The 26793-nt window shown below is 41.5% G+C and overlaps 1 protein-coding gene and 2 non-coding genes across 3 annotated transcripts in view; all 3 read left to right on the plus strand.

The window, feature by feature from the left end:
• WDR43 (WD repeat domain 43) overlaps positions 1-14660 on the plus strand; it is a 26104-nt gene extending 11444 nt beyond the window's left edge. The window contains exons 4-18 of the mRNA XM_027889895.1: positions 1224-1344; positions 2523-2662; positions 3159-3261; positions 4290-4354; positions 4717-4888; positions 5380-5466; positions 7356-7487; positions 7899-8036; positions 8829-8915; positions 10308-10339; positions 11149-11212; positions 12104-12217; positions 12641-12710; positions 13332-13387; positions 13483-14660. Of these exons, the coding sequence (XP_027745696.1) occupies positions 1224-1344; positions 2523-2662; positions 3159-3261; positions 4290-4354; positions 4717-4888; positions 5380-5466; positions 7356-7487; positions 7899-8036; positions 8829-8915; positions 10308-10339; positions 11149-11212; positions 12104-12217; positions 12641-12710; positions 13332-13387; positions 13483-13602 (1501 nt within the window). The 3' untranslated portion in view covers positions 13603-14660. The remainder of the gene's footprint in view (positions 1-1223; positions 1345-2522; positions 2663-3158; positions 3262-4289; positions 4355-4716; positions 4889-5379; positions 5467-7355; positions 7488-7898; positions 8037-8828; positions 8916-10307; positions 10340-11148; positions 11213-12103; positions 12218-12640; positions 12711-13331; positions 13388-13482) is intronic.
• LOC114060427 lies at positions 2782-2865 on the plus strand. The gene has a single exon (XR_003571884.1). It is a non-coding gene; the product is annotated as a small nucleolar RNA SNORD53/SNORD92 (small nucleolar RNA).
• LOC114060425 lies at positions 6303-6381 on the plus strand. Its single transcript, XR_003571882.1, has one exon. It is a non-coding gene; the product is annotated as a small nucleolar RNA SNORD53/SNORD92 (small nucleolar RNA).
• Positions 14661-26793: the final 12133 nt, after the last annotated feature.

Below are 26793 nucleotides of genomic sequence, written 5' to 3' on the forward strand. Positions count from 1 at the left end.
CTGTTGGGGAAGACTGTTTCTGAAGAGACAAGACAAGGTGTTGTAGAGAGATAGTCTGAAACATCATTCTGGATGGCTTCTTGTTTCTCTCTACCTTTTTCATGTTTTAAGTACTCTGACTACTGCCAGAGGCATTCTGGACATCTTATGCAGCTTCTTGTTTTATGAGATCATGTTTAAAACTCTTTCCTGTAAAAATTACGTGAAGAGTATCCAAACTGAAAACCAACAGATTTTTGCTCTGTCTTATGTTCTGCGGTCTACTTTAAACTTGTCTTGTTAGTACATTTAAAAATACCTTATTGGTTTAGATTATTAAATGGTTTGAAATTCTTAGTCTTGACCTCTTCTTTGGAAAAGAACACAAAATTGTGTCATACTCTCTGTAAGGTGTAATGCTGTTTGTCAGGTTTGTGGGCTGTAAAAGTTTCATCTTCTATCAAAAGTGATAGACCAAATGATCTCTGTTTTGGAAGACAGGAGAGGCATTACTTGGGCATGTGAAAGTTATTTGGAGGTATTCCCAGAACAGCTGTTTACAGTCAGAATGTGGTGTGTTGCAGGCTATATCCAAACTGTAAAGGGTTTGTGTTCGTGCTTTCCTTGCAATTTTGTCCTGTGAGCAACATGTAGTATTTGTATTCCTTCAAAGCAGATTCAGGCTTTTCATGACACCATATTTTTTTTTTCCCCCCTTTTTTTTTTTATTATTATTTTTAAATAGTGCTTTGAACCACAGAGCATTAAGGTGAAGTTTGGTTTTGCCAGTGACATTGACAGACTTGGGAGGCGAACCAGGCAGGAACTGAATGGGCTTTGAAACTCTGAATTTTAGTGTTGAGAAGGCCTTTCTAAATGGATTGGTGCAAGGTTTTTGGACTATGGTGCACAGAGAAGTCTTGAAAATGGTGTGGATCTTTTTGCCTTACTTTCAGTAGTACAGAACTTTGAGAGAGGAACATTTCACTATTAAATAGCTTTATATTATTGAGTTGTTGCAGTTTTTTGTAAACTAGTTCTGCAAAATTCGGAAGCAGAATAGCTTTGACCTAATCTTTGAGTACTTAAATTACTATTCTTTTTAAATTTTGCCTTATATTTTCCATCATGGTGGTTGTGCATTTTAAGATTATCCTAATGAATATTGTGTTTTTCTTTTTTTTTTTTTTTTTTTTTCTCCATCTTTCTCCCTTTGTACAAAAACCCTTCCATCCAAATTCTAGTAAGTGGAAAGGCGACAATAGCAGTGTCACCTGTCTATGCATCAGTCCAGATGGAAAAATGCTGCTGTCAGCTGGTAGAACTATAAAACTGTGGGACTTGGAGACCAAAGAAGTCTACAGAGTAAGTACCTCTGTACCTCTGTTAAACTAAATGCAAAAAAATACCCTTCTTGATTGGTGACATTACTTACCAAGTGCTCCCTGATCAGACATCTGAAAATTTCACCGTGTGTGAGGAGACAATTGGCTCTTTCGGGATTGCTGAAAGCTTTTGCTCTGATGATACCCTAAACTGTGGTTTCAACTTCCTGGAAGTTGAATGAGGACAATAAATTCCTATTCCTGGGCATGCTACCAGCACTCTTTCTCAAGCCTGTGGGAGAAAGATGGATGCTGTTCTTTTTCATCGGGTCCCTGCCTGATACCTCTCTGGCAGGAGAACTTAGTTCACCACCATATCAGTTACTGCTGGCTTGGGTTTGCCTGTGAGTTCCCTGACTTGTAACATGAGTCCCTCCATGAAGCCTTCAAGTTTCCTTGCTAAACTTCATATAAATGGTGTCATTACCAGTTTTGCTGTTGAAACAGCTGGAAGGCGTAGGAGCAAACTCCTTTGTCCCTGGACAGGGCTCAGACATGAGCAAATAGCCAGGCTTTAGGTGATCCCTGAATGCAGCCATGTTCTCTTGCCTGCCAGCAGGTAGGACACAGCTGGCCTCTGAATCCCCTCGTACTTGCTGTCAGGTAAGTCACAAAGCACTCATGTTGTGCACAGGTGCTGTTACTGTGGTCTTGCTGGCTCGTGGCAACTACCATGTATGTCTGCATCCTATGATGACCAAAACCATTATTTGCAGAAGTAGATTGAAGAACCATTTTTTGGGAGGACCTGGGGTGGTGTGTTGCACAGACTTAGTGTGTCAGCACATCTGTGTGTCCGTTCCTAAAGTTGAGAATGAAACTAAGAATCTAGTTTCATTTTGAAAGTTAAAGTGTCAAATTGCAGGGGCAGAGAGGAATGCTTTGTGACAGAAACAGTAGTACAGGTGGATGTGATTTTTTTGCATGGATTTAGTCCGAGTGAATTTGCCTTTGATTCCTCATTTAACTTTGAAAATGCCAATAAATATCTGGCCAGACGTACAGAAATGCAGGGAAGCTGATCTCTAGTTAAAAGCACCACTGCGTTGTCCTTGTTAACACTTGAATCTTTCCTAGTGTTCTTTGTTAACTACTGTTTTGGTTTTTGCAGTAAGGCTGCTTATGACAATCACTGAAAGATTCTGTTTTTTCTCTTAGCATTTCACAGGCCATGCTACATCAGTGTCATCATTAATGTTTACCACAGTGAAACCTATGAACGAAAGCATACCTTTTGATGGGATTACAGGACTTTATTTCTTGTCTGGAGCCATACACGACCGATTATTGAGCGTATGGTATGTAAGCCTTCCATAATTTGTGACTTTATTTGTGATCGGTATTGAGCACAGACTTACCACGTGTGTTCTGAACTCTGATTAAACAGAAGGTGAAGCAGAAGGGGCACTCTGGAAAAATGCAGTGATGATCTCTTAAATGGTGGTTTCGACTCACTGATTGTTGAGTGAAGACGTGATTTTCCTTGGCTGTGTCTGAGCATGCTTCCAGTTGCCATTTGTATCACCACTGTGTGCCAGAACATACTGTGTAACAAAATTCCTTGTTCTTTGCACTTGCTGTAAGGTTTTTGTGAAGTTTTCTCGCTCAATTTCACCTGGGAGTTATTTGCACTTGGAAGTTAAAATATCTTCTAAGCTGAAAACTGAAAAGTCAGCAGGATACTTTTGAATGTGGTAGATGCTACCACAGTTGCTAGTGATTTACAATGCTTGTCAGGTGCAGAGAGTCCTGTTTGTGCTGTGCTAAATAACGTGTACTGTTCATGTCTTCCAGGCAGATCAGGTCAGATAGAAAAGAAAAGAATGCTGTGATGTCTTTTGCAGTAACAGATGAACCAATTTTTGTTGACCTGACTGTATCAGAAGTCAAAGAAGAGGTAGGAGCAATAGTCTGTAACCATATATGTTTAACAGTTTTCAGTTATCATATCAGTTTCCATTTAACGGTCTAAAGAAAGAAACTTGGTTTGTATTTAGGTTCTGTGAGGCAGAGATGAGATCTGAATGCCAGTTCATGTGTATAAGAATATTTATTATAGGTGCATTTATAAACCTGATAGTTTGAAATACTCCTTATCAAAGCTACTAAGTGCAAATTCAATGTTTTTTCTCAGAAATTTTGTTTATGATGTCGGAAATGTCAGTTGTTTCCTGTTTAGAACAAGTTAGTAATCAAAATGGTTGTAAATTGGCAGCAAAAAAACCCCACTAAATAGATAATTTCTAAAAATCTGGTTTAAGTATGGTCCTGTTTGTTTCTGATTTCAGGTGGTTTTGGTGGTGTAACTGCATTTGGAATTAACTAGCCTTTAATGAGTTAAAGTAGCAGTGTGCATTGTCCAAGTTGCAGTTTTAGCAAGGACAAATCTTTCAAAGTAGTTGCCTTATGAAAAATATGTGCATGTAAAACATGTTAAGAAACTGTTTAATTAATTATATAAAACATTTTTTCTCCTGCTGTCATTAGAATTTCATGCTGTATTTTTCTAATGTTTCCAGTTGTTCCCTCTTTCTGCATGTATTGGAGAGTATTCTGTAATGTACCCCTGTCATTTAACTGCTCAGAGGACTCAAATCAGTTTCTTTCCTCTAAGCATATTTACAGTGTCAGTGCCTTTGTAGGCCTGTGCCTCTAGACACGTCTCTAGTGTGCAAACTGTCCAAATTGGCATGTATTAGTAGTGATATGGTAAAGCACAGTTATGAGTTGTATTTTTATCTCCTAATTGTTCTACTAAATGGTCGTGAGTTGTTATGCCTTTGATCTCCCTTACAGATTTAGTTTAATGTGCTTAGGTATTGAAAAAAGTTAAACTGTAGCCTTGCAACTGTCCCTTGATGTCCTGTACTTCCAAGAGGTTTGTCCTTTGATCTAATGAAACTCTGTTACTGTGCTTTCTTTCAGCCTGTAAAGTTAGCAGTTGTGTGCAGGGATGGGCAGTTGCATTTATTTGAACATATCTTAAATGGGTAAGTTAGTATTCATCTTGAGGGTGTCTTTGGGAAGATTACTGTAAGGCAAAGTTCAGTTTTGTTATTCTGCTGCCTTTAAGTTCTTGTATCTGCTGCAAACCAGTTGGTTCTTTGTCTTGGGTTGCTGGACACATTTTTTGAGAACTTGTTTGTTGGTGACTGTGCTGCACTTCAGTATTAAGTGTGTGTTTAGCCCAGATTTTGTGTCTGTGCCTCATCTTAGCCATCTGTGAAAGCTGTAAATGGCTGAGTTTGCTGAGTACCTGCTAATGAAAGGTGCTTAGATGTGCAGGATACTGAAGTGTTCAAGCTAAACCTCTTGGAATTCTTTAATTTCTTTCCTTTTTTTTTTCCCCCAGTTATTGCAAAAAACCCTTAACATCAAACTGTACTATCCAGATAGCAACACCTGGAAATGACGGGGACTCCACACCGAAACCGGTCCCTATTTTAGCAGCTGCATTTTGCACGGACAAACAGTCTCTGCTGCTGGTGTATGGAAACACCTCACAGCCTGTCATAGAGAAAGTGGTATGTAAAACTTAGCAGAGAGGGTTTGGATTCTCTAATGTCGACTGCGTTCTGCTCTCAGTTGGAGAAATTTGTGGTTTTATTGGTTTTATTTTTACTTTTTTGAAATTATATAACAATACAAAACATATTCCTTGCCCTTTTTTTTGGGGAGCTATGACCGTTGCCCCAGAGCTGTTTCAAAAGGTCATTTGTATTCTTCCATTCTTATAACTGGAGTGTAGCTTGACGTCATTGCTGGCCGTTTCTTGCCTTTTCAGCTGTTATTGAGTTAGGCCATGGAAACTGCTTTTGACAGTGTCTCAGTTTACCTGTGTAAACTCCTTTGTAGAGCATAGAGATCTGGTAACAAAGGAGCTGCTGTTGTAGAATGAAAAAAAAAGGTTCATTCTAATTTATGTCTCTGGAATTTGTTCTCATCTTTAAGTGGCATAATAAATCACAGGTGTGAACGTCAAATATATTAACTGGTTTTGTTCCTGTCCTTCTAGTCTTTGAACACCAGTGAACCCCACATATGTTTGGTAAGGGACATCCAGAAAGTTTTGTCGCTTAAAACAGATGCTGCTCTAACAAAGGTGAGCTTTGCATAAAATGTGATTTTGTTGCTTCTCTTTTTTTTTTTTTTTTTTTTTTTTTTTTTTTTTTTTTTTTTTTTTTTTTTTTTTTTTTTTTTTTTTTTTTTTTTTCACTTTGGAAATGCTAGGATTCACTGCTCACTTAAAACGAGATTGGATTTCTGGATGGACCTGTTCAGAGCTGCAGTGATAGCTACAGATGTCTGTAGCGCTCAGGCAGGAGTGCTTTAAGAGAACTCTGTGGCTCCTGTGTATCCTGGCTCGTGGGAGGGAACACGGTAACCCTCCTGCTGTCAGCAGGTCTGCTTGAGAGACAGGACTCATTGATGGGGTTTTTCTGCTTGTGATCAGTTCTTCCCTTAGAGTCTGTCGGTTTGTACGGCCTCTTTGACCCTGATGGTTTGGGTTGAAGGTGGGATGGCTTGTTTTGGAGTCTAAATAAAATGTAATGGAACCTTAAAGGGCACATCCTTTTGGCTCTTTCTTGATGTGGCCTTTATGTGTTCCTACTGACAGGGACCTGGGAAGTGTGAGCTTGGCATTTACATGGATGGCAGCAGTGTCCACTGAGGCCACTTGCCACTGTTTTCTCTCATGCAGGATCCCTTGGGTGTTTAGAGACAGGCTGTGGAGTTCTTAATCATTGTGCATATTCAAGGCCTTGAAGATGTGAAATGCTTGGAGTATCAGTGAAGTGAGCAGACAGCGCTGTTTTTCTGCGCCTAAAGTGGATCTGGTGCTCCATCAGCCAGGCGGGGTTTTGTGCTGTTTCCTCAGCCCTGGAGCTGGTGGGTAGCAGAGCTGAATTGCAGTGAGAGGTGTAGGAACTCCCTGGCATGCAGTGATGATACCCATCTTGGTTTCGCTTCTTGCTGACTTCCAGTGAAGACGCATTTCTCTTGGCTGTCTGAGCATGTCGTGTGGGGAGAAGGTCAGTGATGAGTGTGGTGAGCAAAGGGGGCAGTATTTTAACACCATTGCTGTTCTGTGTTAAAATTCTTGAGCCAGAAAATGAATATTTTCTACTTTTACACATAGCGTACGGAAGGTGCTTTGCTCACTGTAGTAGATTATGTTTGTATCACTTCAGTGGGCACCCAGCAGGGCTTCCACAGGTGCAGAAGTTTGGGTAGGTACTTCAAAAAAAGGCCTGGACAGAAGTGCTGCGGTTAAAAAGTGTTCTTCAAGTGGCTGGTAGCATTCTTGATATTCTGGAAGTGGCATGTACTCCCTTACATCCTCTGAGGGTCAGGGGAGCATTTGATTATTGAATATATTGCCTTTAAAATTCCATTTCCTCTGTGTTCATTGAAGATGATACCTTAGCTTGCTTGGTATGATCTAGGGTTGCTCTGTCTGTCATCGTCATCATAGTCTAATTCAGACAACTGAGTTCTGTGTCTGAGCAATCCCTAGAGGAATATAGATGGGATTGACATGAGTAGTAACTACCTTTTACTATTACATTGTGCTGCTTGTTGTGGTCAGTTACTGCCTTCCAGTGGCTGCCAAATTAATCTGCATGCGGTTTATGGGGCTGACTGTTAGTACATGTGGTATCTATTGCTAGCAAACATCTACATATTTGTTGTTGCCTACAAAGGTGTACTTCTAAGAATGTTGTGGCAAAAGCTTGTAAGAATAATGATTCACAGGTGATTCCAAAGACCATTGCTTTAGTTAATTATGAAAATTAACTGACTGTTACATGAAGTTATTTATTGTTCTTAAAAAATGTCACATTTCCTAATATATATGTCAAGAAAATGGGTTGTGTCAGGCTGGTTTTACCACATATGTGTGTGTCTCGGAATAAAATTAGTATTTTAAATTGGAAGAAAACCCAAGGTATTAGCAATTACTGCAAATGGGGTATCTCTATGTCCTAGGTAAAGACGCCTGTTGTGAACTCGGACACCAAAGTTCTAGTGCCTGGCATTCCAGGACACAGTACAGCTGTCAAAACTCCAGCCTCGGGAAAGGAGAAGAAGAAAAACAAGAGGAAACCAGGAGAGACGGAGGTAAAAGCCTTCCTCTTTTAAACACAGCAATAATGGAGAAACTAGAATTATAAATTATCAGATCTATGCCTTCTTTCGGTGAACTTGAATTTGCTTTGTTTGAGGTGGAAGAAAGGCTAATGATACCATCTTTTTGTATAGAAGAGACATTTCCTTCACTCAAGCCCTGTGTGCCTTGTCTGTAGTTCTGCCACATTGTTGCAGAACTTTCTCACGTGCTTGTGTCAAGGTATATCAGTGTCTTTCAGTCAAAACTTTTCTCATGCTATCAGTACATTTAAAAGAATATGCAAAATTCACGTTATTTCCCAGAAGAATTAGAAGGAATGCTGTAAGTCAGGTACTTTGTTTTCAGCTGATATTTCTGAGAAGCTGCACTGAAACAGCACTGCCCTTATTTTCTGTGTGCAGGAAAGCATTGAGGAGCGCCTTGGGGCATTGGATATTGATGTGAGCAAAGTAAAAACTCCAGGTGGCCTTCCACAAACAGACAGCTTAGCCGTGCTGCTGGTTCAGGGCTTGGAAAGCGATGATGCAGAAATCTTAAATGTAAGTGTTGCGAGCTCAGTGTGTGCTGTTCAGTCTATTTACTGGGGCTTGTGGGGAGCCGTCTGAAAGCTGGGGAGGCTGAACAGTCAAGATCCTGTTGTTTCTCCCAGCTGCTTTTGTTGCTAAAGGGAGTGGTATTATGAATTATAGTGGCAGTATCATTTTTTTGTTGTTATCTACCTTGTCTCCTGAGTCAGTCCATGAACTAGGAGGCACTTCTTTTATGATAAATTTGTTATGTCACAGTTCAGATCTTCCCTTTAGCTTGAGCTGGAGCATAATCTGTGCTTAGTTTCCTGAGCTTTCAAGTAGATAGTGTTTGAAAAATGCTTTCAAGACAACAGTTTTACTTGAAAAGCTTAGTGTTGCACTTGGGCTGGGAGGAAATAAAAGTACTGGGGCACAGAAATGTTAAGATTTTGACACCAAATAGAATTTTCTTGTCAGTGATGCTGATGAAAAGCATTTTATTTACAGAAGTCAAACAGAAAATAGCAAGAGAAATTTTAATGTGCCTGTGATGCATCATTTCGAACGTGTGACAGGTGGGTTAGAGGCACAGGCAGATTGTTTTAGATGGGTTAATCGAGTGTCTTACTTTGTTGATTGTAGCTGACTTGGAAAATGGAACTCCTTTTCATAGCGGATCTTTTGCTCATTATCCTCATTTTAGCATACAAAGGTAGTGGAGTAGAAAAACAGATTAAAAGCTAGGAATTTTTGATTTTGCTGATTGCTTATACACATGTTGGACCTGAATGACTCTCTGATCATATTTTTTCATTTTAACAGAAAGTGCTTAATACAAGAAAGGAGAACATAGTCAAGAACACAGTAGCCAGAATGCCTATATATGCTGTCATTCCACTGCTGCATGAGGTAGGAGAGGCTGGTCTTGTACTGTCATACAAGCCACAAGTGGTTTGCATTCTAGCTGGGGAAAATCCAAGATATGTCTCTTCGTTTTTACTAAAGAAATTGGTTTGGTACTTCTAATGGGTCAGAAATGTTTCTTAATTTATCTCTGATAGACTCTTTGTCTTCTCTGGCTGAAGCTTCACCAAAGCACCAAGTGCTGCTGTCAAAGCTAGGAAGAGCATTAGATCATGTAATAGTATCTTAAATGATTATGTGAGAAAGAGAAATGGAAAAGATTAAGCAAAAGCATGTTTGGTAACTGGCAATCAATTGCCATTACATCTTATTTTCAACTACTAACATGGATGATAATTCAAAGCTTGAAAATAGCAGTGCTGGCCAGAGCAAGCTGTGTGAGCATAAATACGCCGGATACTCACATGAGAGGAAGAAAAACAGAATGCCCACTTAGAGCAGTGAGTTTACAAGACACTTGGAAAATGAGGGGTAATTTCTTTCCTGTTTTGAAAATTATCAGAAGCCCTGTTGCTGTATTTAAGCTTTGCAACATCATTTAATAGCAATTTAAAAAGGGATTTGGCTTCTGAACTGCTTATTAAGTGATATTAAATAAAATCTGTGTTAGGACAGAGATATTTTAATGATTAGCCTGAACTAGACATTACTTTTTAAACTGAATGTCGATTAGTTGCTTTTGTTATGTGAATGACATCTACAACAGAAGTTAATGGTTAGATTTCTTGTGTATTTTAATGTGCTAGCCACAAATAGGATTTAATTTTTACTTATAGTACTGATCTTAACTGAAGTATGCACATGTCCTGGTGCTATATGTATAGCCTTGCAGCACCTCCTTAGGTTTATGTTAATAAGATGCAGCACTTCTTCCCTGGGACCTTTGTCAGGGAATCTAAGTGCAAGTGTTTGACTGTATAATCTCAGTGGGTGGACAGACCTTCAGCTAACTGCCTTCCCTGGAGCCTGAGATTTGTTCTGGGAAGTGGCCTTTACCTGATACTACCTTCACTTCTTTCCCCAAATTGTTCACCTTGTAACAACTGCTTTACTAAGCAGATACTCAAAAACATAAAAAAAAGGTGTTTCCCTCTACTCACTCCTGCTAGCTTTAAGTTTTGCTGAATATATTTCCTCTTAAGAGTTACAGCTTTCTTGCAGTCATGAAACTCAGCTTGTGTTGAGTTATCGGTCTGTGTACAGGATGGTAGAGCAAGCAGTGTAATTTTCTGGAACCTGGCTATGGTTAATCTTAGCAAACTTCAGATGTCTGGTGAACTTCCTGCCGCAGTATTGGGCCTCTCACATGGATGTAATGTTGGGGTTTTAAACTCATTATGTTTGTTACTTATTGCTGACTGTTTTTTGTCCTTTTAGCTTACGAAGAGACTGCAGGGCAACCCATACAGGTGAGACAACTACAGTTTAATTCACCAGAAACTTCTTGTGTGTGTGCGCGTGTGTGTGTTAGGGTCCCTCCCACCACCTGTATGGTTGATTTCCATAGTAACTGTAATTAAACTGCAGCATCTGGAGGTAAAAACTCTCACCTGATTGTGGATGCAAAGAGGAACTTTAATTAAGGCTTTCTCAGGATGGCTGAAGTGAAATTAAAAAGGGAAAAGGATACCTGAAATAAGTGTGTAATCCTGAGAATGTAACTGAAATCCCCACATGTTGACACTGTGAACCTGATCAATATGTAAGCTAAAATAGCTGTCACATTTTCAATTTAATTATCAGCTTGTTAAGTTTAATTATCAAACGTATTTAGACTTCTCCAGGTATTGTATTTAATAACAAAACCAGCTTCTCCCCCATCTTATGTTGCCATAAGGACAGCTCTGCTGAGACTAGCTGTACTGAATTGTGGGGGTTAGGTTGGTTTGGATTTTATTTTCCTAAATATAAACTTCCTCATTGGAGGAGGAGAAAAAAGTAGCACGCTTTGAGCTTCTATTCACCGAGACCTCCCATAAAAGATGTCAGAAGCACACACCCCTGAACACATCTAGTTTAGTCCCTCACTGAAGTGTCTGTTCTTTCCTAGCAACTTATATATCTTATCTGGGTAGCCAAACTGTTACATTTCCGTCTGCATTTATCTTTTTATCTCTTGAGAAAGGAACACTTTATATGGAACTGTTTAGCATCTAGAATGTGAAATGAGTGTCTCTCAGCCAGTGTCTCTTTGATACAATTAATTTATCTTTTCCAGTGCCTCACTAATGGTTCGATGGCTGAAGTCTGTTTTTACCCTACATGCATCCTACCTTTCCACAGTAAGTATTTTACATTAATGGAAATCCACTTAAATAAAACTAGATTTAAATGATTAAATAAATACTCTTCAGTAATCTGTCTCCTGCTCTCCACATGTGGCAGTGCCCAAATCAATGTACAGAGGGCTATACTTCTGCCACTTTTGCCAAAATACTACACATTGCTGATAAATTGTTTGTCTCAGTCATTCATGACATAATTATAGCCATCCCAAAGTCAGACCAAGATAAGTTATGTCACACCTGTGAGAGGGAACAAAATTACTGTCACAAAGAGTAATCTAGTCTGTGCCCCATAATCTTACATAACTAAGTTTTCTTTGCTCTTGTAATACTTATCCTGAGACTATCTTGGGCAGGGATAGATTTATGGGGTAAAGGTGTGCCAAAGGTGGCAGAGCACTAAATAATGACATCGCTTCTGGGTTGAAGTCCAGCCTTGCCTTACAAGTGGTTGATGCAGCACTCTTGCTGGGTTAAGAAAAAGGCATTTTTGGCACTGTCCGTTCTTTCTCCCATTTATTATAGGATTGAAGAGTTCCAGAACTTGCACATGTTGCTGAGGCTGCCTTTGTTCACTGGTGTTTGTTCAGTTCCCATTTACACAGCTTTCTGAGTAGTGCTTCGACACCTGTGTAGGGCAGTGACTGTGCAAAGGAAAAGTAGTGTAAGAATTGCCACTTTCTGAAAGTAGATGATGTTTCTAAACATGGCCAAGTGTTAACTGATCAGGCTTCAGGTGATCTCTGTGAACACTAACTCTCCCTTCTGTTTAAAATAATGTGAGCAAGGGTTACTTGCCCCAGACACACAGAGGTAGTTTAAAATAAAAAGATGTTTGGTATGTGTTGGTTGACCGCTTCATATTTTTTTCATCTGTCTTCTCCCAAGTTGCCAGACCTTATTCCTCAGCTGGGAATGTTATACCAGTTAATGGAGAGCAGAGTAAAGACTTTGCAAAAGCTTTCCCGTCTGCACGGAAGACTCTTCATTCTTGCCAGCCAGGTGAGCTTCAACTCAATAACATGAGATGTGCAGTGTTGTTTGCAGACTTCACCTCCTGTTGGGATTGCATGTGGTGGGACCTGTCATTGGGACCTGTACAGCGACATTGGTGATGCTCAGTCACTACACTTAGTGGACTGTCTTGTCAGTCTGCGCTCTCTGGAAGTGTTACATGTTTTTTCCTGCCAAATGTGACTGCTGACCCATAGAGTTTTTAACTGGTATAAACAGGAGGCGCTTCAGAGCAGACGCCTCTCAAATTTTACTTTGTCATTTGTACTTGTTTGTCTGTTAAACTACTACTGTAAATGAATTAATGTGTGTCACTCGATGTAGACTTCATTTAAGTTGTTATGAATTTTGTTGGCTTTTAAGGTTGAAGTATATGATTTCATCTAAGGCTAATCTTCAAATTCCATTCAGGTTGCAGCATCAGAAGCAGTTCAGGATGTACCTGAGGTTAATCAGACTGCAAAGCTGGTCTATGAGGATGGTAAGTGTTGTATGCTAACTGAATTCAGCTCCTGAATTCACGTGACACCAGCCAGCACTGGTGGCTCTTGGTCATGCTGCTCTGCTTATCTAGCAGAGTATAGTCTGCAAATAGAGAGGCTTTGTGGGATGTCCATGGCAGTAGAATCTGTGGCTAATGATGGGGACATCTTGCACCTAGTTGCTCCTTCCTTCTCTTCCTTTTATCTCTTTTAATTCCGTTCCATCCCTGCTTCACAAATGAACAAATCAGGGACTTGCAAGTTCAGTATGCTGCTTTTACTGACCTGGCAGCCTCACATTTCTGCTGTTACCTGCCCTTCTTCTAAGGTAGATACAATCAAGGCACTTCTGCGTTTGAGTCAGTAAGACTTCAATGTAGTGGATGTCTCTGCGTGCATGTACACTTCCAGTTTGGCCTTTTTCCTACTGTGTCTTCACACTGTATATTCAACAGAAGTGACTTGTTCCTAATTGTTGTTGATTACCTCATCTTGAGGTAGAATTAGTTTTGGAATTGAAATAGAACAGTTTGAAGACCTCGGCAGCATGTGGAGTTGGGCCTTGTTTGCACAATTTTAAAGCCTTTTCTCCAGACTGAGAAATTGTTTTCTCTTTGCAGAATCCTCGGAGGAGGAAGGCTCAGATGATGAGATGATTGCAGATAAAGACTCAGATGTAAGTGGAACTGGACCACATCTTCTCCCACTTGCTTGTAACAGAAATGGTGTGACTGACAAGGGTTCAAACATTTGTTTTATTATTTTCCCCAGGAAAACTGGGATGAAGATGAAGAAAAAGAGGAGCAATCTGATGAACAAGACATGACTGTTGAAAAGGAAATCAATGGTGATTCTGATTTGGAACCGGAAAATGAAAGCGAAGAAGAATAACAGCTGAAAGAATGATTTTAGCAGTTTGAACAAGTGGGCCACCAACCTCTTTAATTCTGGATCATGTTGCTGAAAGATGCTGTATTTGCATATCAGGAGTGCAGAGTCATGCACGGCCTGTGTGCAAAGGCACATGTGGGGCACTGTGCATTTCTGAATCCAGAATGTTTAACCGTGCCAGCCTTCTCTCGCCCTATTTCCCTGCGCTTACTTATAGAAACATTTCTTCCACCTCATGGTCAGATTATGCCTGTCATGTGGACATGCATTTGTATCTTAAATGAAATAAATATGCCACCACTGTTTGTGTGGTAAACTTGGTTCAGCTTTACATTGAATTTGTTTCAAATATTCAAGGATCAAAGACAACTGGTCTATACCTTTCTTCCATGCTTCGGTTAGCAATAGCAAGTGGGCATCCTGCTGATTTTTTTTTTAAAAAAAAAGGAAACGAAAAAAAAAAGAAAAAAAAGATATTTTTGTAATATTTAAATTCTATACTGAAATTTTTTTCCCCCTTGCCCCCCCTCTTTCATTGGCTTAGCCATGCCTTGGCAGTATCTAAATGCCAACCGGACTTAAAAAAGGATTTTTTTTTTTTTATTTTTAACAAATTTGAACTCAAGACTTTTATATGTACAAATCAATGACTTTTCTTGTGCTTTAAAAGGACCTTAGAACTATCACTGGCTCCTAATTTTGTTTTAATGGAGGCTGTATATATAAGTTCAATGCTAACCCAGAGGACAGACCGTGTTGAGGTGGGTGGGGAGAGGAGTGAAACAGGGAAATGAGAAGGGGAATTCTTGTGAATACATAGCACACGGCTATATCTTTATTATGGATTTTTAATCTCTCAGTGGCAGAACAAGGACAGCTATTTGCTCAGCTAATGGAAGCTGAAGTGGTGCAAACATATTTTTAAGAGCAAAACAAGGTAAAAGTTTGAGCCATTCACCACTATAATGTACAATAATATATTTGTCTATAAATGGAGCTGTTGCAACTAAATACCACCCTCTTTGTAAAGTGAATAAATATACATCTCTTTTACCAAATACCTGTCCTGTGGTGTTTGTTGAGAGAGAGCTTAGGTAGCTATGGGTGGTGGTTAAAGATGAAATGCTGCTTGTAGAAAGCAGATTTCTAGTGGAGGAGGAAACCAGTCTAAAAGCTTACAATGTTCTGCAAAGCATCTTTTGTTACTGATTTCTTGTCTTCTTTTCATCCTGTCTGTTGATTTGTCCACTGCTTGGATTGCATTGGGGTTGCAGCGTTGTCTGGAAGTGCGTGGGGTTATGTCAGGGACAAGGCTGGAAGAGATGCTCTTGGTTTTGGAGAGGTGGAGGTAGAAGGGCAGCAGGTGGAGGCTCTCTGTCCTTTGGAGGGTTTTAACTGACAGTAGATTAATGTTGTAATACTTCATAAATCTGGGCTTTATTTTTTTTCAGTTCTGAGATGCTGTGAAAATAAGTGCCAACACTTGTGCATTATCTATACTCAAAGCCACCAGATTAGGCGGAACTTGTGTCAGTGTTTAATTAGTCCTGCTGTTACTGCGTGCGGGCGGGCTTTGGATTGGGCAAAAGAGGGGTGTGAATGAAGGTGTGTTCTGCCTCAGGTGAGTGCTGGTCTGCTGAGCTTTTGAGGTGTGGAGTAACACGAGGAGCCAGCTGTGTTTTGATCATGCAAGTCCTACATGTGTCTACATCCCAGCCTTTCTGTAAGTCAAAGCAGAAGCCCTGGGTTGGGGGTGAAAGAGCAGGTGGAATATCTTGTTTGCACTTTTTGGATACGGGGAGTGGTGGCACTGGAAACTTTCCACCACTCCCCGTTGTATCTGCAAGGTTGGCATTGCCTGTGTCCATCATTCCACAACAAACCTATTCCCGCAGTAAAGCTGTGGGAGAACCTGTCGGCAGGAAGAGCAGGGGCATCTCAAGAAGCTTTTGTTCATTCTTTGTTCTCGCAGACATGGAGATCCTGCGGATCTGTTTCAGTTACAGACAGAGAGCTGGTGACAGGGGTGTGAGTTCTGGTCTCCTGCTTGCTGTTATGACAGCCCGGTCACACTGTCCTCAGCCCTCTACCTGTGTCACCTTCAAGCAGCTGCCGTGTGTGAAACTGTGCCGTGTGCGGGTTTGGCGGCTGTGAGCAACTGGGGCTCTGGGTCAAAAATTGCCCTTGCCTTAGAGCTGATGATTAACAATTCTGTGCGCTTTCTAATCTTTATTTAACTGCAAAGCCAAGGTCTCTAACAGTTTGAGCTGTGTGTCTTCATCTTCCAAAGATGCAGCATTGTCTGGAGAAAAACGCTAATGGGGTAGGTTCTCCCTTCCAGCACTAATCCTGGTAGTTTTGGAGCAATGAAAAGAGTGAGGAAGACAGACCAGCTGCTCATTTGGAGCAGTGGAGGTTGGATGAGAATTCCTGTAAAGAGTCCAAGGTGTGTCTAGGGCAGACCTCCCCAGTTCAGCAGCCAGCACATCAATGGGGTAGAAACTCTAAGGTGTACTTTTGGCTTTATTTGCCCAACCGGTATCGTGTCTCATTTCCAAGTGTGTATTTAATGTCTGTCCAGCCATCACTGCAGGGCCTGTGGGATTTTTGTTTGCTGTTTTTCCTGTGGTGGCTGCCTTCCAGATTATAGAAGTATATAAACTGTCTCTGACAAGGAGCAATACCACAGATGGCCAGCGGGTGCCAGACCAGCTCCACAAAATTCCTTACATTACCGGCTGGCGAGAGCAACCCGTGACAGGTGCCTTTGAGGATGGCGCAATCGCTTTGTTACTGAACATCTGTCAGGTGATGTGGCTCACGTTCTTGCCTCTGGTTATGGTCCAGCTTCCGAAGGGACTTAGTGCTACCCTGAGACTTGAGACAAGAAATGTTTGTTGCCTCTTTTGCTAAATATTTCAGTGCCTCATCTGATTCATGGAAGTTTCGTAGGGGAATAAGAGTGGGACATGCACCTGTGTCTGTTAAAGGCTGTGCTGTGTAAGGACTTAAGGAGTATGGGTGTTTTGCTTCTGGCCTCCCTCCATGCTATGGGAAGTGATTTGTTTTTTAAAAAAACCCACATTTTTGGGTTAATCCTTAAAATTACTTTTGCTAATGGTTTCTCTGTCCCAAAATAAGTATCTCATTGACCTTGGTTAAGTAGAAACAAACAAAAGCAAAACATGCTGTTGGAGAGGAGAAGGATAATGTGGAAAGGGAGAAGGGAAGATAAAGGATGCACAGCTGGTTCTTAGAGAATTCCTGATTACTGGCAACATAAGCTTGTAGACATTTGAGAAATGCACATAAAAATTATGGAGATGGTACATAGCTTGATAGCCAAGTTCTAGTTCAGGTTGTCTTGTGATGAAACAGTTGCTTGGTACTGTATTGGCCCTTCTCTGCCTGAACAGAACTGTGGGGTGATAAGGAAAACCGACTCTGTGCAGTCTTGCCCTTTGCCCCTTTAACCGCTGCCTAAACCAAAATTAAGTCTCCTAGAAATGGGTCCATGGCCTTTAAGATGTTGTTTTCCTACTCCTTGGAAGGAGGGGACTGCAGGAGAGGCTTATAGCCTCTATATGTTTCCTTGCTGGTGCGTCCAAGTTCACAGCTGTGGGACCACCCAGGAGACTCTCCACTTTGCTTTGTAGGAAAGACAGATATTTTGTGAGTTACTTTATGGTGGGTGGCTTAAAACTTCACTTTTGCTTTAAAGGGCAGTATGACTGACTATGGAAGGAAAATTTACTCCTACATCTCCAGTCTGCTAAAAGTGGGTGAGTGCCACTTCACCTGGTTGCACGGTTTCCATAGCCCCCCAGTTAGGGATTGAGTTTGAGATCAGACTTCCTATCTCCCTTCCAGCATGTAGGTCTCTAACTGCGTGTACAGAGCACCTGGAGTCACCAGGAGGGGCTGCTGTGGCTGTGGTTTGGAGGTGATTTTTGTACAGCAGGTAGTGTGTAGTATTAAGTTACGGTGTCAGGATGCCTCAGCTGTGATGTTGTGACAGCTGTGGTGTTTTTCAGTTTGTTTAAACATTTAGGAGGGCTTGTTTTGAGCTGGAGAGAGGGAAATCCACTTGGTGTTGGGGTTGCAGAAGTAACGTGTGGGAAGCCAACTCAAGCAGAGGAAATAACTTGCCAAAACATGTTTGGTCGTTGCCAGCATGATTGCATTTGACTCAACTGCTGCCTGAAATACAGTATCTTTTTTTGGAGCTTTTCTCCAAATCCACCTTCTACCCAGCCCTTGAAAAATCAAGGAGATCATAAAGTGACTCCTGCTTAGAAGTAAGCCTGGGCCTCTGCATGAGGAAAATTTTATCCAGGTGCCTTCATCCCTGCTTCTGTCTTGGCTGCAAGATACAAACTTGCTCAGCAAGGAGGTACAAGAGACAATTAAGAATTGTGTGAGTGAATCTCACATTATCTAGGAGGGGAAGTGAAATCATGGTCCGATCTGGAGCCTATCCAGAGCTCTTCTAATCATGGAGATGGGGTTAACTAGGTTACTTCAAATACCTTGGCTCAGTAATGAGTGCTTTTAAGTTATTTAGAAATAACTTAGGGAATTGATGCATTTTGTCTTTGAGAAGAACGTGTTCTCCTTAAGCTCCATGGGGGCCTGGAGGGGAGGGCACTGTCTCTTGGTTCCTCCTGTAATGATTACTGCACACAACAAGCTTAGCACCCCCTGGATCTCTGCATCTGTGGGTTGCAGGGCTGTTTGCTTTCATCAGTAGCAAGAACTTGTCTGTTGGTTATTTTAGAGACTTCCCAAAGCCCCTGAAATGAAAACAGCCAACAGCGTTTTGGTGCCTGATGGTGAACTTCAGACCAAGTGGGTTTGTGTGTTTGTCATGGTCTCTCACACAGAGTAAACTCATCCTTTATATTCAGCTGTTGGCCAACAGGGTGGGTGGGGGCAATAAATGATTTATAACCATGGCAATGGTTGCTGTGGGAAACTGGCATCAACAAGACTCTTTCTGTGTCCACATCAGTGAAAGTGTTAAAAATCTTTCCGCTCAGAATTGGGTGAGACCCAGTTTGTGACCCTTCCCAAAAAGGTGGTGTAGAGAGAAATCAGATTGAAATGATCTCCCACAGACTGTCTGGTACAGGAACCAGTGACCTTTTCAGCTGCCTCAAGTCGGAAGTTCCTGTAATCAGATCAAAGAAACATTTTCTGCCCTCAGCAAATCAAGCTTTCTGGGAATGAGGGCTGACAGTGAAGGTTGATAAAATCTGGTTTTGCTGGAGTTGTGCTGTGATTTCTGTAATGCAAAAAAATCTCCAAGTGTGAACCTGGGGCTTGCAGGAACGTGGGTAGTTGGTAGTGGCTGTTTTGTCCCACTTGGCTTCCAGCACTTGCAGGTTGGAAGGAGCTTGGATCCTCTCCAAACCTGTGGTTCTCTGAAGCTTATCATGTGCTCAGGCTCCTCAAAGCATGGTGTGTATACATATACCTATATAGGGAGAGATTACAGATACAAATAAAGATTAGGAAAAAGGGTACATTTAGTGAAGGGAAGGCTGTTCTCGAAAACATGAAGTCTGGTGAATGCTTCAAACGAAATGACTTTACCTTTAAATAAAGGGAGTTTCAAAGTGACAATTCATTTTCTGCAATCCCATTATTCCAGTGAAGTAAGCTTATAGGAAAGGTTTTTCTACTGTCTGTAAATAAATTATTCTCTAAGGTAATTCCACAGAAGATTCCCTTTGCAAGGCACTGAAACCTGTGCTTGCTGCTACTTCGTAAAGGGGTCTGATAACAATTTTGGTGCTTCCAAGGGCTGACGCATCCCCTTTCCCAGTCTCATAAATTCTAACTTGGTTTTATAATCTTTGCTCATTCTAGATGTTCTTTTAACATGTATTAGTGCTGTGATGACTACTGCTAGAAACTGCAACCATCTGCTCAGCATTTTGAGCAGACTAATAATTCGAAGCACAGAAAAGGGAGAGGGTGAAATGAGTGATAAGGGACAGAAAAACTGAAGAAATGTTGAAGTTTTTTGGCTGTTTTTATTGGGGAGAGGTTGAAGCATTTTGTTTTAGTATTCTAACAGAATTGCTGATGTTTTCTTTAGAATTATATGTTTTTAGACTGCCTTTATTATTTTCATTTTATCTCCGTTAGGTACTCACAAAACAACGACTAATTATGTCATTTTTGTAATTTTTTTGTGTGTTTTTGTTGCTGTTTTTTTCTTTTTAAAATTCAAGTCCATTGAATTCATCCATCTTCAATTCAAACTTCAACTTGAAAATTTTGTTTCCCTCTCCGGTCCTGGCAGTGGGAGCTGCTGAGAGATAGTACAGTGGGCAGCAGTGCAAGTGAAATCCTGCTCCAGAGCCACTCATCAGATGTGAGGTGCTCTCAGTTCAGTTCTTCATGTTGTTTGTAACTGCGCTGGGAAGCAGTGATGTGCCTGGGACTAGTCATAGTTCAGCATTTAAAAATGGATATATTGATAAGAGTCCTGTAATCCCCAAACTATTTTGTAAAGGTGACCAAATGTTGGATTGCTTCTGTTGTTTGGCCAGGCAATAAAACACCTAAAAATACCCTTCGAAGGGGGAATATTTTTTTTTTGAGATTGGAATAAACAAAATGACCATCACGGCAGGTTTTTCTTCTTGTCTTTCAGGTCTCAGCTCCAAGCTGTTGATTGCTGTGGAAAATGATGGAGGAAATGCAGTGAACACAAAACTACTGTAGTACTCCCGCCCTGTCGGTGCTGCCTGGACCTATCCCCAGGCCTTTGTGGTCCATCAGGCAGACAAGCCTCAGAGTGGGCTCCTTTGAACGTGACCTTTGGCCCTTTGTCTCTCACTGCATCAGTCTGTCTTCTCTCTGGGAAAGGCTGTTACAATGTTCTTAAAATGTTGGAATGGTAAAAAAAAAATGACAGACCTTCATGATCACTTTTTAGGTAAGGCAGAGACAGCACTTCTGGAAACATGCAGAATTTAAGTGTACTCAGGGACCATAAAGGTGGCCATCAAGTCCTTGTGAGAAGATACCTGTAGAAATGAGGGTTTTTAATGTGTATTTTTAGTTTCCTTGGCTTCAAAATCACTTCCCAAGAAAGCCAAGCTTTTATTCCTCTCAGCATCCCTCTATTTGTCAGACCTTCCTTTGGTTATCACCCCTCACTTGCCAGGGCCAAATAAAAACAGCACCATTTGAAAAAAACCCCAGCCTTTAATGCTGTTTTGTATGCTGGTGCTCTATTATCTTGATGAGAGGGGACATTTTGGAGGGTCTCATCTGCTCCAGCTCTCTGAACCGTGGCATTCTACATTTCTATACTCTAAAAGGTTTTAAAGTATGATTTCACAGGGAACAATTCCAGGTCAGTATGTGAGGAGTGGAAAGGCTGACAGAGCAGCAGGGAGGTGTGTGTACGTGTAAGAAATCTTTGTTCACTAGAGGCGGTGGGGAAACAAAAATGAGCTACCATGCAAGTTTCAACTCTGATGTGTGCCTCAAGGGAGGAACTCAAGTGCAGCCCTGTATTTTCCCTTTAGAAATATGAATACAGCTGCAAGCAATGAGAAGTTTTAAAACAGCTGCAGCTATCTTTCCTTGTTTTCCAGCCCCTGCCAAAGGGGGCCTCTAGGAGTTACCATAGTATTTTATGCCAGTATCTCTTTCTTGCCTTTGAGCTATCTTGCAGCAATCAGAGTGGGCTGTGGGAAGTCTGGTCCCCCCATTTTCTACTGGAAAGCTTACATGGAGATGCTGAGTTTTTCATCTCCTCTTGTCACTGCAGTGCCAGTGGAGCAATGTCGTCTATGGTGGGTTGACCTTGGCCATCTACAGGCTGCCCACCCAGCTGATCTCTTGCACCTCCTCCTCAATGGTACAGCAGGTGAGAAAGTAAGATGGAACAAAGTTCATGGGCTGAGATAAGGACAGAGAGATCACATCTCAGTTTCCATGGAAGCTGTGGACTGGCCCTGACCTGCCCTGAGTGTCACAGGAAGCCCCGGCCTCTCCTCTCAGAGGCCCCCCTGTGCCACCCAGCTCTGCCCGTGGAGCGTGGACCTGGCTGTGGAACTGTTGCTGCCAGCACTGTGCAGGGAGCCTGAGCAGCTATTTATAGTTGGCTGTAATTGTGCTTGCAGGGGGCTGTGCACTCAGCTGAAAGGTAGGCACTGGTCTGCAAGAGGGATGAAGCTGCAGATAATTTCTCTGGCCTGGGTCACAGATGTGAGAGCTCAGATGTGCTGAATCAGGAATGTGGGAACTGACAGGTGGGATGGGGCTCAGGCCACCTCTCCTGTCGTCAGTCCTTGGGCAGTTCTGGGCCCAAGTATGAGAGCCCTGCCAAGGGCAGATAATGATATTTCATCGTAATGGAGCACATAGACCCAGCTCCGATCTCTGCTTCAGAGTGCTTGATGTGAGCTGTTGAGAAATTGATGACTTAGACAAGCACTGAAGATCCCCAAGGGGTCTGATTGTCTGACACACCTCTGTTCAGTTCCTAGGACCCCTCCTTGAAACTCAACTATTCCAGGAAAAGCAAATGAGCCCAGCCCTGACCTGTCAAATCGCTGTTACCTCACTCTCAAGTGGAGTCATCCAGAGTGCGGACTCTCTTTAAATCAACTTTATATAAGCTCTTAATTACACAGCTTGAAGAAAAAATAATGAAGTGATGGCCAGATTTGAAACAGGGTAAGACATCAACTCGTGCTTGGAAAGAGGAATAGGGGGTTTTACACTGAAATATATTTAACTGCTTAAATGCAAGATTCTGGAGGTTTTGCAGTCATTGGTCAAGAGACTGCTGGCATGTTAGATATGTTGGAAAAGTTTGATGACAAACAGGCAAACCCCTGCAGCCTGCTTCCTCTTCTTCCTCATTTGTTGTTCAGGAGAGGCAAGCACGATGCTTCAGCTGAGTGAAACAAGGACTTGGCTGCTAATGAACGAGCCAGCATCAATGTATCCTTCAGCTCTACTGCTGAGGTATTGCAGTCATTTGGGGTTTGTGTGTGGAAGGGTTTCCCTGTGGAGGTAGCAGGAGGTGGGCTGGCTGCCAGGGGAAACTCGCAGAGACTTGCAGCTGTGCCGCTGTGTGGTCTTGTGTCCTTCCAGACACTGGGAGCACAGGAAACAGAAAAGCCTTCTCCAGGGTTATCCAAGCAGCTGCAGAGCCTCTGAACATCTGTAGCAGGACACACCCAGAAAAACTTTATTTTGATGCAGGTATACTTCCTTTTTGCAGTAAATGGCTGCTTTGTCCAAACCTGCAGGCTCACTAGGAGTCCTATGATAAGGAACTAATAGAGCAGACTGAATGGATCTAAGAAAAGCTGTATTTTGTGAATAAAATGCAGGATCATGTGGTATCTTCTGGGAAAGCTGTGTTGTGGTTGCCATTGCAGGAGGTTCTTTGCCTAGCTACTTGTTTGCTCAGTGAAATGTTCAGAAATTGCAAAAGTTCAAGAATTTCAGTACGGTCTAATTGCTAGCTCAAAATTCAAACTGAAAAGCAGCTGTAATTTAGGGTTCATTTTGTTTCCGCTTTTTTTACCGCCTTCAGTTACTTAGGAAGCAGAAACAATGCCATATGGCCTGAGCACCCACTTGCTCATGTACCATGAGCACAGAGGCAGCAGTGTGGCAAATTTTTCCAAGAGTAATTACTCAGCTGAATGTTGCTTCTGTGATCTATTTGGAAAATATTTGCTAATAATCAGTTTCTGCACAAAAGTCAGTACTGGTTTGTAGATAGACAAATGAGCTAATTTATTCACAAACATTTCAACCAAAGCTTGTTTTTCTAAACAAAGGAAATCATGTCAATAGATATTGGTTTTGCTTTAAAACTCCAGAGCTGTATCAGCCATTACCTGAACTGCAAGCTAAGTTAAGATTTTTGGAAAGCATCTTATCTCTTAAAATATTCAGTAGTAAAATTAAATAGGTGTGCAGAGAAGCAAAAGGTTTTTTTAAACAAAATGAACACAAACAGCTGCATGGATAATATTCCTAGACTTAACTATTAATGTACTTAATGCATACTTGTGTGGATTTTACGGGTTTATCCCTGGCCAAAGGCGGCACAGTTTGCAGCCATACACAAGATGTCTTACCAGGCTTTCATGTCTCTCCTAGAACTGTAGATTTTTTTGGAATTGCATGTCCTGAGTCCCATTGCACTTCAGGATTCTCCTCTGAGTATCTTTCTGGCCCGGTTCTACTTAATTTGTGAAGTCTAATGAGATCGTAGTCTGAGGTGAAAGCTGCCTGCACAAGTCACGTATGTCCCAATCAAAATGTATCCAAGTGTCCTGCAAAACTGTAACTGTACCAAATTACAGGGCCAATAGCTGTATTTATCAGAAATGAAAAGGAGAGTCTCTGGGAAGGATAGATAAACTTTGAGTCTCACCACCTGTGGTAGCTGATACGTGACAGAATTAACAGTGCAGGTGTGTACCTGACATCAGCATCTGCCTTCATTTGCAGTGGTTGATTTGGTGGCTTTTTTGGGGGGGCTGTGTTATTGGACTGGAGAAGCAGTGAACAGGGTAAGTCAGTGCAGCTGCATAGCCAGCAGCCATGTGGTTATGGATGGTGAGAATATCCCCTGGATGGTCCCAAAGATTAACCTAGAGGTGGTTTGTCTTTCAGTCCCCATGCCAGGGACAGGTAGTCCCTTTGGATTTGTTTTGGTCATGATTAGTGCCACGTTGCCTTTACAGTTGAAATGCTCTGTGTGCTATGACGTGTATGGAAACTCCATCACCCCTCCAGAAGACAGAAACAACTGATGCCACCTTCTGTGTTTTGCTATCTTGAGGCAAGCAATAGGTTGTAAATTCTTCTAATGCAGCTTTGTGGAACTGATGCTTTCCTACCTCTGTTTATGCAAGAAAACTGGCAAGCTGCCTGCCCTCCCCTAGGAGCATCATTCTCTAGGTTTGTTTGCACACTGCTCACCAAACCCCTGAAAAAAGGACCCAGTCAGATAGCATTTGCCTAATACATTAATTAATCTACTTAGGTGTCATCAAGTCTAATTTCATAGTGAGCTGTGACAGCTTAATGTCTCGGGACTGAATTGCTAAGAAGTTGCAGGCTGATGGATGGCCAGAGAAGTGCTGAAACCTGAGGGTTTTACCATGCCATGTACCCCAGCCCAGGTTAAACTTCCCTGGATACTAATGGAGGCATATAAATAAAAAGCAATCATGAAGGTAGGTCTCCCTCTTGTAATTCATGCAGCAAATGTGTGGCTCTGTAGCAGGTATGTTTTATGTCTAAGGGCTGGTACACAAAATTCTGACACTTCTGAAAAAGCAGCCTGTAGCCAGTGGCACTGATCCTCAAAGAAACAGTCTGCTAAGTCTCTTCACACCGTGAAGGCCACTCAGATGCTGAAATGACAGCAGCTGGGTTTTTGGCCAGCATGAGGAGGGTGCCACATTTTGGTCTGCCCCAGGCAAGGCTCTGAATGCTGTGCCAATCTGGATTGCAGGAGTGTGTGCAAGTCTTGTGTGCATCATGTCCCTCTCAGAGCTCTTGGGACCAGTTGAGATCACAGTGATTCATTCCTTTGCTTCAAGAAAAAAAAGTGGCTGACAACTTCCTCTTAGAAGCTGTAGCTTTTCTAGGAAACTTCTAAAACTTAAGGTTTACAACAAAAGCACTACCCCAAAAATATGTATATTTTAGTGGAAACTTAACAAGGCAAGCAAGTAAAAACGGTGAGTTGTGAGTTTTCTGGTTTGTTTCAGGTGTCTGCATGGCTTTGTCAAATATTTCCAAACATCTCAACTACTGTTTAGATGAAAATTGTTCTGATTTTTTTCCTGTTCTGTGGAAAATAAAGGATCACAACCAATCTATGTGTTTTCAGAAAAATTGTATTTTTATTGAAGAATATATTTCCAGTGAAGGTTTTTATTGCATCCTTTAAAAAATGCATTAACAACAGCCTACATAAACAAGCTTTATTCCACCTTTTAGTTTGTGTGCTGAAATTTTTTTCCTTGACATTTAAAATTAATTACAGGTTTGCCGTTAGCACTGATAGGAATGAGTTAAGACTGACATCTCTTTCTCATGGTTTCATACGGTTAAAAAACCCCCCAAACAACAAAAAAAAACCCCAAACCCAAAAAACTTGAGCATCCAGAATCACTCACTCCTAGGGTTTATTATAATTTCACGGTCAGTGTTTGCACCATAGACCCAGAGATCTTTGGCAGCTGTAGAGAGGAAAAATGAACCTGCCTGAGACTCCAGTGGAGCTTGTCACAGTATTAAGCTTGCCATTTGACCCAAATTTCAAGGACACCTCTTTGTTTAGATGCTGATATTACTACTGCTATATACAAGCAATGCAATCCTCCACTGTCTTTCAGTAACTACTCAAAAATCATCAAATTCAGCATGAAGAAATGCCCACATTTATACGTAGCAGCTCTTGATGCCTCACACCACAGCACAAAGCTATTCTCTGTGGGAAACTTATCTCTTAATCCTCTCATTTCGTGAAAGGCAACATGTTTTGTAAAATGCCTCTCTGAAGTTTCAGAAAATGTTGTGAACAAGATGATGGAATTTTATGATCAGGAAAGATGGTGAAGTCCTGGCTTTGCTTTAAGATAATGATGAAACCACCAACATAATCGCCCTCACTCAGATGAAGAACTGAATGACACAGCATGAGTAAGGTGTCTGAAAACAGATTTGTTTCCTTAGCAGCTGAAGCTATCACAGTGGTATCCAAAGTACCTAAAGACTGAGTGATGGGAAACCAGTGAATGTCAAGGCTGAAAAACTTGTGTTTCTGAGTTCTATGCCTTAGTTTCCCACTGTGCAAAGAAGGGATGACCCTACTTGGCTATTTTACCGAAATGTTTTCTTGTCTGTGGCTGAATACTGAGAATTTCTTGCAGAAAATGTGTGGTGGAGGCAGTGTGTGCTGCTGAACTTCCCTTGTTCGTGAGGAAAACACTGCAAAAAGGATCTCCGGCCTGAGCAAGCCTGCACTGTAGCTGGACAAGACAGTCAGCAAGATGTGGGGAAGAATGTACTGTTGCAGATGGAGTGCAGAGAGGATATGAGAGGGTACAAACTGCAAGATACAGCACCCTATGGAGCCTCTCAGCCCTGTTCTTGGTAAGGCCATGTGGGATCTACTTTGCA

Source organism: Empidonax traillii, unplaced genomic scaffold, assembly GCF_003031625.1.
Source record: "Empidonax traillii isolate 1590-97213 ecotype Southwest subspecies unplaced genomic scaffold, ASM303162v1 scaffold275:size1536655, whole genome shotgun sequence".
NCBI classification, from domain to species: Eukaryota; Metazoa; Chordata; class Aves; order Passeriformes; family Tyrannidae; genus Empidonax; species Empidonax traillii.